At 40.2% G+C, this 13,647-nt stretch overlaps 1 protein-coding gene across 5 annotated transcripts in view; it reads left to right on the top strand.

Annotated features, from left to right (window-relative positions):
- LOC109418392 (UDP-glucosyltransferase 2) overlaps positions 1 to 13,647 on the top strand; it is a 740,033-nt gene that overhangs the window by 717,031 nt on the left and 9,355 nt on the right. For 4 of the 5 annotated variants that reach the window (XM_062859321.1, XM_062859322.1, XM_062859320.1 and 1 more), the window contains exon 6: positions 10,784 to 11,621. In XM_062859321.1, the coding sequence (XP_062715305.1) occupies positions 10,784 to 11,524 (741 nt within the window). In that variant the 3' untranslated portion in view covers positions 11,525 to 11,621. Of the gene's footprint in view, positions 1 to 10,783; positions 11,628 to 13,647 lie in introns of those variants that run through there. The other variant, XM_062859323.1, reaches the window with a different exon arrangement.

Here is a 13,647-nt window from a genome sequence, read left to right as displayed (position 1 = left end):
GTGATCTCCAACCCATTGCCAATGGGTTGTCCCACTTTTAGCCGAAACTGAGTACGAAAACAAAGGGTTTTTTCGATTTCTGAGTAAGGCCAACTCAGTCATTGAGTAGAAATTTTTCTCTGTGCATCCATTCGCGGCGAAGCCTACTTCGATCCTCCTAAAAAATAAGTCTATAACATATAACATAAAAAGTGAGGTTATATCGAGTGCTTGAAGTACCCTATATTTGTCACTCAATACGAGGGACAGAAAATCTGGTCATAATTGCCGAAGTATTAAAACTCCTAAGCTGAGAAGTTGGCTCTGTATCAGCTGAAATGTAATACCAAAATGCAACGCTCCTCATCACGCAATGCTCTAAACAACGAAATTCTTGAATGATGTGAATTTCAAAATTTGTTATTGTTGTGCTATTGTCTAAAAAAAAATGCACACTTTCAATAATACAATACATAATAACTATGCTTGGGCTGTAATAAAACATATTATTGGAATGTTTTCTAACGGATGTATACCAATAGCTTGGTTATAACAAAATAAGATTATCAAACAAAATATGTTATGGAAAGGTAATATCTTGATAAGAAAATAATAACAAAACAAGATATAAAAACAAGTTGAGTGATTCCGTAGTTATTAATTTGATGTTCTCCTCTGCTCGGGTAATGTCCATGTCGTCCGCCAAACACACAAATTGACCGGATTTTGTGAAAATCGTTCCACGGCTGTCGAGCCCGGCTCGTCGCATGACACCTTCCAGAGCGATGTTGAAGAGTAGGCATGAGAGTCCATCACCTTGTTGCAGTCCCCGGCGAGATTCGAATGAACTGGATAGTTCCCCTGAAACCCTTACGCAGTTTTGCACACTGCTTATCGTTGCTTTAATCAGTGTAGTCAGCTTCCCAGGAAAGCCGTTTTCGTCCATGATTCTCCATAGCTCTGCGCGGTCGATACTGTCGTATGCCACCTTGAAGTCGATGAACAGGTCATGCGTTGGGACCTGGTATTCAGGGCATTTCTGGAGGATTTGCCGTACAGTAAAGATCTGGTCCGTTGTCGACCGGCCGTAGATGAATGTGACTCTTTTCTTCCTCTTGAATTTGCTAAAATTCATTCAACATAATGTTCGTATATTATTATACAGAAATACAATACAAGAGACATTGTTCAAGGGATTTTACCAAAAGTTTCACCAAGATTAGCAGTAAAAGGTTTTTTTACTATTACCGATGATGTATGGCAACCGAATAACTTTTAGCGAAGAATCAAAGTGATCCGACATTGGTGACAAAAATTATAATCTACAGATTGTCAGACGGTGTTCCATTAGAAGTTATAATAGTAATAAAATCTTACTGTCTGACAAAAAATTTGCACTAATATTTATACCATTCTTTCTTAATAACGACTCTTACGGCGGCAGGCAAATTGGGGGTTCAGACACTGGGTTTTTTTGCAGCTTCAACTGCGGGCTTCGGTTGAGGACAGCTTTAAACTGCAAATTCATTTTATCAGATTTGAAGGTTAGGTTTTACATTACAAGGAACTTACACTATCAGTGCTTTCCCCGCACATATGTCCAATATCTGCCTATCCACACATAACAATTAATCGTTACTGTAATTAAGGTACGTTTAGTTCATTTGCGTTCATTTTTTAAAGAATAATAATAATTACGTATAGAATTCACACAATTAAAGTGGTCTTAGAAGTTCACTTGTGGTTTCAGAACTCAGTTATCTTTTCTATACTTTCCTGTCGATCGCTTTCGTTCTCGCCTGTCATTATCGGAGAGGAAGCAGTGTTCCCAGCGGCAACAACGACTATTTTGATTCAATCTACTAACCATATTCAGACTTTGCTAAATCATTTTTGAGCAAGCTTTTCCAGAAGTTGAAATGCGGTACCTATAGTTTTATCAGAATTGTATTAGCTATCTCACAACCAGCATTTCAATTATTCCAATAAGTTGGCAATAAATATCTTCTTCAAGTAAGCAATTACATAAGTTAGTAACACTGAAACTGAAAAATATTCAGTACCGTAAAGATAGCAACGGCGCCCGGGTGGGTTTGAGGGGGAGAGCAAAAAGAGGTCTCAAGAAAGGGAGAGACAAATGGGTGAAATAAGGAATCTTCAGAGGCAGCAATGAAGGGTTCCATAAGAATTTTATATTCGTTCCGGATGGATTTCAGGGGATGTTTTCAATGGTGTACGGGACTGAACACGATGTTTTATAAGGTTTAAAAGGTTTTGAAGGCGTTTCACGGGACTCCATGGAGTTTCAATAAGCTTAAGGGAGTTTCATGGTGGTTCCTGGGAGATATTAGAGGAGATTTAGGTTGTTCTAAGAGGATTCAGGAGACACACTGGAAATTTCAGGGTGTTTCAGGGGCATTTCAGGGACTCTCACACAGTTTCTGAGGTGTTTCATGCAGTCTCAGGGGTTTTCATAAGGATTTCAGGGGGCTTCAGGAGTTCAAAGGGCCCATATAGCCGAGGCGGTAAACGCACGGGTATTCAGCGTGACCATGCTGAGGGTGACGGGTTCGATTCCCGGTCGGTAAAGGATCTTTTCGTAAAGGAAATTTCCTTGACTTCCTTGGGCATAGAGCATCTTCGTGCCTGCCACACGATATACGCATGCAAAATGGTCATTGGCAGAGGAAGCTCTCAGTTAATAACTGTGGAAGTGCTCATAGAACACTAAGCTGAGAAGCAGGCTTTGTCCCAGTGAGGACGTTACGCCAACAAGAGGAGAGGAGAGGAGGTACTTCAAAATCAGTGGGGTGACACGGCTGTCAAACTCGGTACATCGCCGCTCCACCCAACATCATTTTTGGTACGGCGCGTTTTGGTACCCACTTTCTGGTCGGTTTACCCTAACTTGCTCCTGATTTTCGGGTGTGTGGCTCGTGTGTTGCTAGTGCTTATTTCAGAAATTACACATTTCAAACGAAATCGTTGTTTTTGATGATTGTTTCTTTTTCCTTATCACTTTGCACGATATTATATGTAGCAGCGAAGCAGTGTCGATGTTTCCAGCGCATTTTTCCATGAATTAAACAATCAAAACAAAAACATTGGACGCCATGTTGAATTGAATGCTGGGTAGATGATTCTGGCCCTTTGTCATCCCCCTGTTCAAAATGCCTCAAAGTTTCAGGAGTTCACAAATACGTTTCAGAGGGTTTCAGCAGTATTTCTGGAGGGGGGGAGGGGGCAGGTTGTCTAAGGGGATTTCCAGGGGAGTTCCATAGTTGAGGGGTATCAAGAGCAGCGCTGTTATTAGTCGCGGCCAAGCAAATTCAGGTTTTTATTGTCACATCTATTTATCTATATATATAAAAATGAATTTCCGTCTGTCTGTCTGTCTGTCTGACCGCTATGCATTCGGAAACTACTGAACCGATCGGTGTGAAATTTTGTATGCGGGTATGTTTGAGGCCGGGGAAGGTTCTTAGCTTGGTGCGAGACCTCTCCGGTCTTGGGAACGGGGGGCTCCCATACAGATTACGTTGCAGAGGACGTCCCTATGGAGCTGCATGTCAAAAAACACAGTAGGTAGGCAGTACGACGGTTGTCAGAAGTGTGTAATAAAAAATGATTGGATCGGAAACATCTCGGAAACACCTCAATTGTTTTTGCCGCAGATGCATGCTTGCATGGACCAATATAACCTTTTTTCGCCCGGATATCAACGGTAAGCTTGGCTGGATTAAGGACAGTAATGACAACGGATTAAATGAGTTAGCGTCCTGAAGATATCCAGGGTAATTGTGATGCCAATGACGATTCATATTGGTGATTGCGAACCGCTGCTGGAAGATTGAAAAAGGTTGATAGCACTAAACGGTAGGTGGACACTAGACAGACTATATCGGTCCGAGGATATTGATTGGTTGAATCTTGAATCAAGGATGATGTTTGTTACGATCCACTATGTACAGCAGTTTAGTGCAAGTCTAGGTGGACTTCAATATATGGAATCTCGGAGTTCCGAGGCCTAATATGAAGCCGCTGATCGGAAAATGTATTGCAGATTGTAAGTATGGAGGAGGGCAAGTTATTTACAATATCTTTAATTCGCTTATTCATGCTCCTGAAATTTTAACCCATGCTTTATCGGAAATTTTATGTTTTCCTGTACAGTACGTGTATCGACGAGTGCAAAAAAAAAATAACTTATATTAAATTTACCGAATAATAACGAAAAGTACCTAAAATAGGACTTTCCCTGCCTAAGAGTCAGAAAAGAATTTTTTGTATTAAGATTATCGATCCGGGAATTATATCAAAGCTTTCGCAAAAAGTTTCAGCATACTACAATACAGTTACACCACAAGTCACACTGTTACATACATACATTCCCGATCAAAACATGGGATCACTCCCTCAAAAACATGTAATTTTTAGGCAAATACCTTCATCAATCTGCGTCCGATATCAAACCCCTAGGTCTCATTCGAAAGATAATAAATCAAAGAAACTTTGAACATGATTCAGGTAAAAAATTTACGAAAATATTTATATGTAAACTTAAACTAAAGTTACCAAATTTTCTGAAAAGTTAGAAAGTCACCCCTCAAAATGATGTATTGGACAAAAGATTTGGGTCACTTCTTTGTCAACGTTCATTCAATTTTAATTCTTTTTGTCTCATTTCAAAGATAATAAACTAGACTTACGTGTTCTGACTTTAACTGAATATATTCAATTATTTTTGAATATACAAATGTTATGTAAGTGTTAATATTACATCACATGCACTACTTTTCCAAAAATAAGGCCATTTTACGTTAAGTGAGCGAGATTTTTGCACTCGAAAAATATTGTCAAAAATCATACAATATCATAAATTAAATGGGCAATATATAATTCGCGAATATTCATAAATTAATCCAGAAATTCCTTATACATGTTGTTCAAAAAATGCTGTAGGAGTCCATTCAATTGTTCCTTCAATAATTCGTCTAGAAAGCGATTCCAGCGATTCCTACAGAAATTCTTCCAGGAGTTCGCTAAGAAAACTCTTATGTAATTCCTTAAGAAATTCTTTATGGGGTTTCTTCAGAAATTCACCCGGAAATTCCTTCTGTGATTTTTTCAGGAACAACTCCAAGCACTCTTCTTGGGATTCCTCCAGAAATTCCTTCAGAAGTTGTTCCAGGATTCCGCTGTGAATTCCTTTAAGGAATTCCTACAGGGATTCCTCTATAAAGTCCGCTAGAGATTCCTCTAGAAATTCCTCCAGGTATTCTTCTATATATACCTCAAGCAATTCCTCTAGAGATTCCACCAGGGGTTCATCCAGGAACTCCTCCAGAAATTCTTTCAGGGATTTGTCGAATAATTCCTCCAGGGATTCTTCCTGGAAGTTTTCCAGTGATTCTTCAATAAAATACTCCAGAAATTCCTCTAGAGATTTCTCTAGAGATTCCTCCACGAGTTCCTCAGAAGATAGCTCAAGGAATTCCTCCAGGGATTTCTATAGGGATTCCTCCAGGGATTCATCCAGGCATTCCTGAAGGATTTAATTGTGGGACTCCTCCAGGAATACCTTTAAGAATTCCACTAGGAATTACCCCAGGAATTCCTGCAGATATTAACTCAGGAATTCCTGCAGAATTTACCTCAGAAATTCTGGATTTCATCCAGGCATTTCCTCCATGATTACTACCAAGAATTCCTCCAGGAATTACTCCAAGAATTGATCCAGAAAATCCTCCAGGGATTCCTTTTTGGAATTCTTTAAAGAATTTCTTCAAAAATTCCTCCAGGATTTTTACAGGGATTTCTCCGGGAATTCTTCCAGGGTTTCCTTGAGGATTTTTTCCAGAAATTTCTCCTCCAGATATTCCTTCAAGGATTCCTCCATAGATTTCCCCACGAATTGGTTCAAGGGATCCCTCCAGAAATCTCACCAGTATTTCCTCCAGGAATTACGTCAGGAATTGGTCCAGTTATTTACCAGAAATTCCTTTAGGCATTCCTCTAAAGATTCTTCCAGAAATTCCTCCAGGAATTCCTACGATGATTCCTCCAATAATTTATACAGATATTAATCCAAGAATTAGGAATTCTTTCAGAAATTCCTCTGGAAATTCCTAATGGAATTTCTGCAGGGATTCCTCCAGGAGTTCGTCGGGAGATTTCTCAAGGATTCATCGAGAAATTCCTACAGGTATTTCACTAGAAATACCTCATAAAATTCCTGTAGAAATTCCACTAGGGATTCCTCGAGGAATTTCTCCAGAAATTGTTTAAAGGATTCATCAAGGAATTTTAACTGAAAGTATACCAGCGACTCATAAATAATAACCCTCCAGAAATTCCTCCAGGCCGAATTCCCTCAAGAAATTTCTTAAGATATTCTTCCAGGGATTCGCATAGGCATGTCTCCAGGCCTTCATCAAGGGATTTTCATAGGGATTCATCCAGGGATTCATCCAGGCATTTCTTCAGGATTTGATTCTGGGACTCCTCCAGGAATACCTTTAAGAATTCCACCAGGAACTACTGCAGAAATTACCTCAGGAATTCTTGCAGAAATTAATCCAGTAATTCGTTCAGAAATTATAACGGCAATTTATCCAGGAATTGCTCCAGGAAATCATCCTCCCGGAGTTTATACACGCATTATTCCAAGAATCCATGAATTCCTTCAAGGATTCTTCAAGAGATTTCTCCAGGAATTGCTTCAAGGTATTCCTCCAGAAAAACCACAAGGATTAAGATCGACAAAATGACCTGATAACAATCAAAGATTATGAGGTTATGTTAGTTGGTATAATAAAGGATGAGCCATTTTACGAAACACAGACGAATAAATTGTGGGAGCGAACTGTTTTATTAATGACAAAAATATCTTGAAGTTGAGTCTATGTGAAAACCCTGCCTCTTCTGGAAGGGAGAGCTCCCATACAACAGACATTTCTTCGTTACTCAAGAATCAATCAAGGGTTCCCTTCGGCGTGTGGAGGTTTATGAAGGCAAGAAATGTTTCTTAAATAGTGTCAGACCACTCCCCAAAGGGACACAATACAAATGAAACAGACGAAACTACTAAAAATTTCATCGGAAATGTTTACTTCTTTTCTTCAAAGATGTATATTAAGCGATCGAATTGTTAACGCCAAGGTTAACACTTTGGGAGATTTGACACTTTAAGTTACATTGATAAAGGGGCCGTTCATAAACCACGTAGGCTTTTTGGGGGGGAGGGGAGGTCTGGCCAAAGTCTACGCTCCATACAAATTTCAAAATTTTTGTATGAACAAAAGTCTACGAGGGGGGAGGGGGGGTCTGAGATGGCCAAATTTTGGTCTACGTGGTTTATGAACAGCCCCAAAGAGTTAAGGTTGGTAACCAAGCAGCTCATCTTAGATTTTCCTTCTTTTAAAAAAAAGGCTGTTCTTTCACATTACACGGTGGCCTTCTCTTAACAAAATTGAAACAATAGATAAAATTTGTTCGGGCAATTCAAACACAAACTGTGTATTTCTCAGGCAAAATGCATGTTCTGATAGAAGTTCTGTTCTATTATACATACACGAAATTCTGTTATCTATACAACTGACTTTGCATACCCTTTGTAGTCGATGAAATATTAGAACGATCGGCATGATTTTTGCACGGTTCAATTCGATTTCAGGGTGACTATGTTTAGATGTGGAAAAAAAAATAAGAAAATCAACTACATTAATTTGTTAAAAAAAAACGCGACATTACTAAAATATGCATGAGATGCGAAGAATTACAACAACAACACAGTGAAATTAATATTAAATGCGGTAGATAATTGTACAAAAAAACTACACTAAAATATGTAAAATGGGCAATACAAGGTTTGCCGGGTCAGCTAGTTACACATAAAGTGATATTCATGATTTGAAGTTTTCAAACAGTATACAGGGTGTTAGGTTCCTGAGTGCAAACTTTTTAAAGGGTGATAGAGGACCATAAATGGTGAAAAAAATTGTTCTTCGTATTTGGCAAATCTCAACCGTTACGTAGTTATTGAACTTCCCATGTTTTTTACTCTTATTGCCTTAACTGGCAATAATTTGAAAATGATCAAAGTTTTTTTACCCTAATTCGAAAGATTATTGAACTTTCTATCAAATGGCATCTTTCAAACGATTGGTTTAGTTAAATAATTAAGTTTTTTAGAGCAAAATAGCTAAAAATAGTGTATTTTTATTGGTTATTGCCAATTATCTTTGAAACATGCGTAATAAATTAAAACTCTTTCTTAGGCAAAATTGTGGCCTCTGTTACATTCTTCAATTCGTTCTTTGACACCAAACTTCTAGCTCTTATCGTTTTCTTGCAATTTTGATTTAAATGTGCGGCACAATGCGCAAAAAAGTGCTTTCCATGACAGTTGCAAATTTATGATCTGAAATGCGATGTTAAAATTGAAATTGCAACAAAACGATAAAAGATAGAAGTTTGATATCAAAAAACGAATTGTAAAGTGGAACAGGGGCCACAACTTTGTCTAAGAAAGAATTTTAAATTATTAAGCATTTTTCAAAGATAATTGACAAAAATATATTAAAACACGCTACTTTTGAGCTATTTGCTCTAGAAAACTTAGTTATTAACTAAACCAATCGATTCAAAGATGCCATTTGATAGAAAATTCAACAATCTTTCGAGTAAGGGTAAAAAAAAACTTCGATAAGTTTGACCATTTTCAAGTTATAGCCAGTTAAGGCAATAAGAGTCAAAAACATAGGAAGTTCAATAACTACGTAACGGTTAAGATTTGACCATACGCGTAGAACTTTTTTTTTCTCCATTTATGGTCCATGCCATTGCATGAATTTGTATATTGTGAGGCAAGCACAATGATACACTATACTCATGGAGTCGAGAAAATTTTCCCGAGTGGAACGGGAATCGAACCCGCCGCCTCCGGATTGGCGGTCCATAGCCTTAACCACTAGGCTATCGGGAGACCTCATCTTCTTCTTCTACTTTCTCGTATTATTCCTGTTCTTCTTTCTCTTCTACTTCTTCTTCTTCTTCTTCTTCCTCTTTTTCTTCTTCTACATTTACTTTTCTTCTCCTTCTTCTTCTTCTTCTTCTTCTTCTTCTTCTTCTTATCCTTATCCTTCTACTTCTACTTATACTTCTACTTCTACTTCTTCCTCTACTTCTACATCTACTTCTACTTCCACCTCTACTTCTTCTTCTTTTTCCTCTTGTTCTCCTCCTTCTCCTTTTTCTTCATTTTCTTCTCCTTCTTCTTCTTCGTCTCAACTGGGTAAAGCCCGCTTCTCAGTTTAGTGAATACCCAAGCCTTCACAACTGCGGCTATGCGGAAAATCCTACGTTTGAATTAAGTTTTATATTCATAAATTTCAATTTATTGAATTATACAGGTAGACTTGATTGGCATGGTAAACCCTGTCTTAGATTCAGAGCATATCTGCGTATAAATTCGCAAATCAAGGTTTTTGACACGACCGATCAAATGGTAGTTTATTTTCTTCTTTAATACTTTGCAATTTACTACCAATTCATCTGATGATTTTATTTTTATTCTATTATTAGTCATTATTTTGTTCTAAGTTCCTTTCAAGATGTTTTCTGAGCTTAATCGGCTTGTTGATCTATTCTGTAGGCCAACAGGTCTTACTCAAACTGTATACCATAATACGAGAATATGTTTTGTAACATAGTCTTGATGCATATTCCTCTCTCCTCTTCTTGGCGTAACGTCCTCACTGGGACAAAGCCTGCTTCTCAGCTTAGTGTTCTATGAGCACTTCCACAGTTATTAACTGAGAGCTTCCTCTGCCAATGACCATTTTGCATGTGTAAATCGTGTGGCAGGCACGAAGATACTCTATGCCCAAGGAAGTCAAGGAAATTTCCTTTACGAAAAGATCCTGGACCGACCGGGAATCGAACCCGTCACCCTCAACATGGTCATGCTGAAAACCCGTGCGTTTACCGCCTCGGCTATATGGGCCCTTGATGCATATTATACGGCATAAATTCGTATTTAAAACATTGTAGAACCACTGCTCTAATCTCAGGATTCTTTTTTTCCTTCCCTGTTGGGAAAATTAGGCCACTGCGTCCAATAAACTTTTGTGGCAGGTCCCGTAAACCCAGGACAGTAGATGTCATCTCGTTACGTACGGCAGGTCACTTGAATGACCCCGAGATTTATTTACAACGGAAACCACTTGTCACAGAACGAAACATATTAAACGGCCTAATTACCATGCTATTATTGACATTCAGCCATAAAACTCAGATCATTAAATGTATGTTCTTCAGGCTAAGCCCCCAACCATCGCCAGTGGAGCGCAGCTCGTCTGGCCCACATTCCCGCTAGGGATCATTTAGCACTACACTGACCATAATTTTGCATTGCCTCGCGTAGTCGACACCCGGTCAATCGGTCGCCGCGGCCGCAACAGCCGGCACAACACGTCGTCGTCGTCTCCATGATTAGCGAGATTGAAAATCCACAATTTACACATGCATAATGACCATATTTTACGCTGATGGCGCAGTCGTCTCTCCAAATCGGTGCATGTTTTTCATTTCACCTCCTGCTGCCCCTTGTTAAACTTGAACCACTTAACGAGGCTTACGCCGCGCCGGCCGTTGATGAATCAATCACCTCGAGTAATCACTCATCTTTCTTGAGGGGTCTCTCTCTCTCTCTCTCTCTGTCCTGACGGCAAGGTCGCGGAGTCCATTGTATTGTCATAATCTTTCAATTAACCATTTCTTTTCTCGTCATTTTCTTCATCAGGCCAGTATGACGCTTCTGCAAGCCATCGTGAGGCGTCATCTCGGCGCGGACATTCCACACGTGTGGGACCTTGCGCGGAATGTGAGCTTTATACTACAGAACGGTCATGCCACTGTGACTTATCCTCGACCTTTGCTGCCGAACATCGCCGAGATCGCGTGCATCCACTGCAAACCGGCTGGACCCTTGCCCAAGGACCTGGAGGACTTCATTGCCGGAGCCGGTGAGTCCGGTTTCATCTACGTCTCGATGGGATCCTCGGTCAAGGCCGCCAACATGCCGGACCATCTGAGGAAGCTGCTGATCCAAACCTTCTCACGGTTGCCCTATCGGGTGCTGTGGAAGTACGAGGCCAACTCCTCCATGCTGACCGATCTGCCGCCGAATGTGAGGCTTGGCCGGTGGTTACCCCAGCAGGATATCCTAGGTCATCGGAAGCTGAGAGCGTTCGTAACGCACGGCGGCCTGCTCAGTATGTTCGAGACGGTGTACCACGGCGTTCCGGTGGTGACGATGCCGGTGTTCTGTGATCACGATGCCAATGCTGCCAAGGCGGAAACCGATGGGTATGCGCTCCAGCTGGACCTGGAGACGTTGACGACGGAGAAGTTGGTGCGGGGGATCCATCGCGTGATCCACGACCCGAAGTTCCGCAATGAGGCCAAGTATATGGGGGAAGTGATATCTTTGTTTGGTTATTGTAAATCTTTTTATTTTTTAGGCGACGGCAGACGCTGCTGAAAGACACACGAACGACTCCTCTAGAGACGGCAGTCTACTGGACCGAGTACGTCCTGCGGCACAATGGAGCCTACCATCTGCAGACGCCGGCCAGGAATCTTTCGTAAGTTTGTTCAATTTAGCAAGTGCTTCGTAAAGTATTGTAGGGTAGACTGATAGACATTGACAGAAAATCAATAGAATTCTAAATCTGTATATATTTTTTTATATCCCTTTCGGGACGGAGAGCAAAAAACTGAAATTTCCATACAAATTTCTCAATTTTGGCTCTCCAGAACTCTTAGATTTTAAAAAAAATCAACACTTTTTCTTTGGCATTTGCAAGAATTACTCTTTAACTTTCGATTCGTAGTTTTAAATACCTAGATAAATCAAAAAACAAAAATTTGCGACAGATAAAACTTTTTCATGTTTTACAATTTTTGCTCGCTTTTTGTTCAACTTGTTGTGGTAAATCTCACACACAACATAAATAAAAGTTTGTTTGCACACATGCAAGTATATGTAATGGCTCAACATATAAAACAATTTACATCAGGTAAATCAAAAACTTAACAGTTGAAAAAATTACGCAAAACTGTTGTTGCTCAACAGCACAATTGTGTTGGTTCGTCAGGAAAGGGATATCATGGACCGGGGGTGCATAAATTGAAAAGGGCATTTAAAGAGGAAATTTTGTACATAAGTTAAGTAAGGACTTTAAGACTTAACGAAAGTTTAGTTCGTGAGAACAGGTCTTGCTCCTGGGTATTTGAAATGGGGTCAAAGGGATTTCCAGGAAACTCACATATACCCCAAAAAGGTGGTTCCAAGGGGTTTCAAAAACGTTACAGAGTATTTCAGGAGCCTTTTAAGGGTGGTTCGATAGGTTTTGTTGGCCTTTCAATAGGATTACGGGACGTCTCAAGGAATCCTAACGTTAAGACTTCAGGAGCCGTTAAAGCGCGTTACAAAAAGTTCCAAGGGTTTTTTAATGCATTTCAGAAAGTTGCAGATGGTTTCGTTTACGATTTAATGACGTTTGAAAGCATTTCAGGCGCTTCAAGGGTTTTGAGGGGATTTTCAAAGGGTTCCTAAAACCACTTCAAAGCGTTCCAATAGGTACAAACTGATTAAGGGGCTGTCCATAAACCACGTGGTCATTTTTTTGGGACTTTTCACCTCCACCCACACCCAACCCCCCCACCCCGTGGTCATTAATCCATACATTTTTTTTTATTTGTCCATACAAAATGGTCATTGGCCGAACCCACCCCCTAATGACCACGTGGTTTATGGACAGCCCCTAAAGGAATTCCAAGGGCATTTTAATGAGACTATAGTGGCGATTTAAGGCATTTCAGGAGCATGTAAATGGTTTCTCTGGAGAGGTCTCAAGAGCCTTTTGAGGTCATTTGAAGGGGCTTAATGGCATTTCTAGGTGTTCCAGAGGGTTTCAAGGGGTTTGAGGAGCTTTTTATAGGCGTATAGGGGCATTTCAAAGAGATCATGGGAATTTCAGGAGAGTTTAAATAGTATTACGGGGGTTTTAGGGCTCTGAAGAGGTTTTCAGAGGCTTTTAGAGTTTTAAAAAGTATCAGGAATGTTTCAAATATTCCAAGTCGTCCAGGGGCGTTTGAACCACTCCAGGAATAAGGGGTTTTAAGATGCGTTTGAGGAAACCCTCTAAGCCTCCTGCAACCCGCTAAGGCCCCCTGAAACACCCCTGAGATCTCCAGGTACCCCCTGAAACACATGAGATTGTTTACACGCTTCTGGAACAAGGATGAGACTTCCTGAAGCACCGCTGAGACCTTCTGAAACCCCATGGGACCCCCTGATACGCCCCTGAGAACCCTGGAAGCCCCTGAAACCCCCTGAGATCCCTGAAACCAAATTGGCATGAAGCGCCCCAGAGACCACTAGACCTCCAGGTACTCTTCTGAGATCTCCTGACACTTTCTAAACTGCCCTGAGACCTCCTGAAACGCTCCTGAGGCCATCTTTTATCAGCCCAACCAAAAGATACCTTTATGGTGTTTTATATCAATATTTTTATATTGCCAATCTTTGTTCGGTAGTGTATAAATGGTATTAATAAGACATCCCTTGCACAAATAGCAATCCAGCGAAAATTTATAAAG

Source organism: Aedes albopictus, chromosome 3 (genome assembly GCF_035046485.1).
Source record: "Aedes albopictus strain Foshan chromosome 3, AalbF5, whole genome shotgun sequence".
NCBI lineage: Eukaryota > Metazoa > Arthropoda > Insecta > Diptera > Culicidae > Aedes > Aedes albopictus.
Note: the sequence above shows the minus strand (reverse complement) of the source record. Positions and strands in the feature narration are given on the sequence as shown.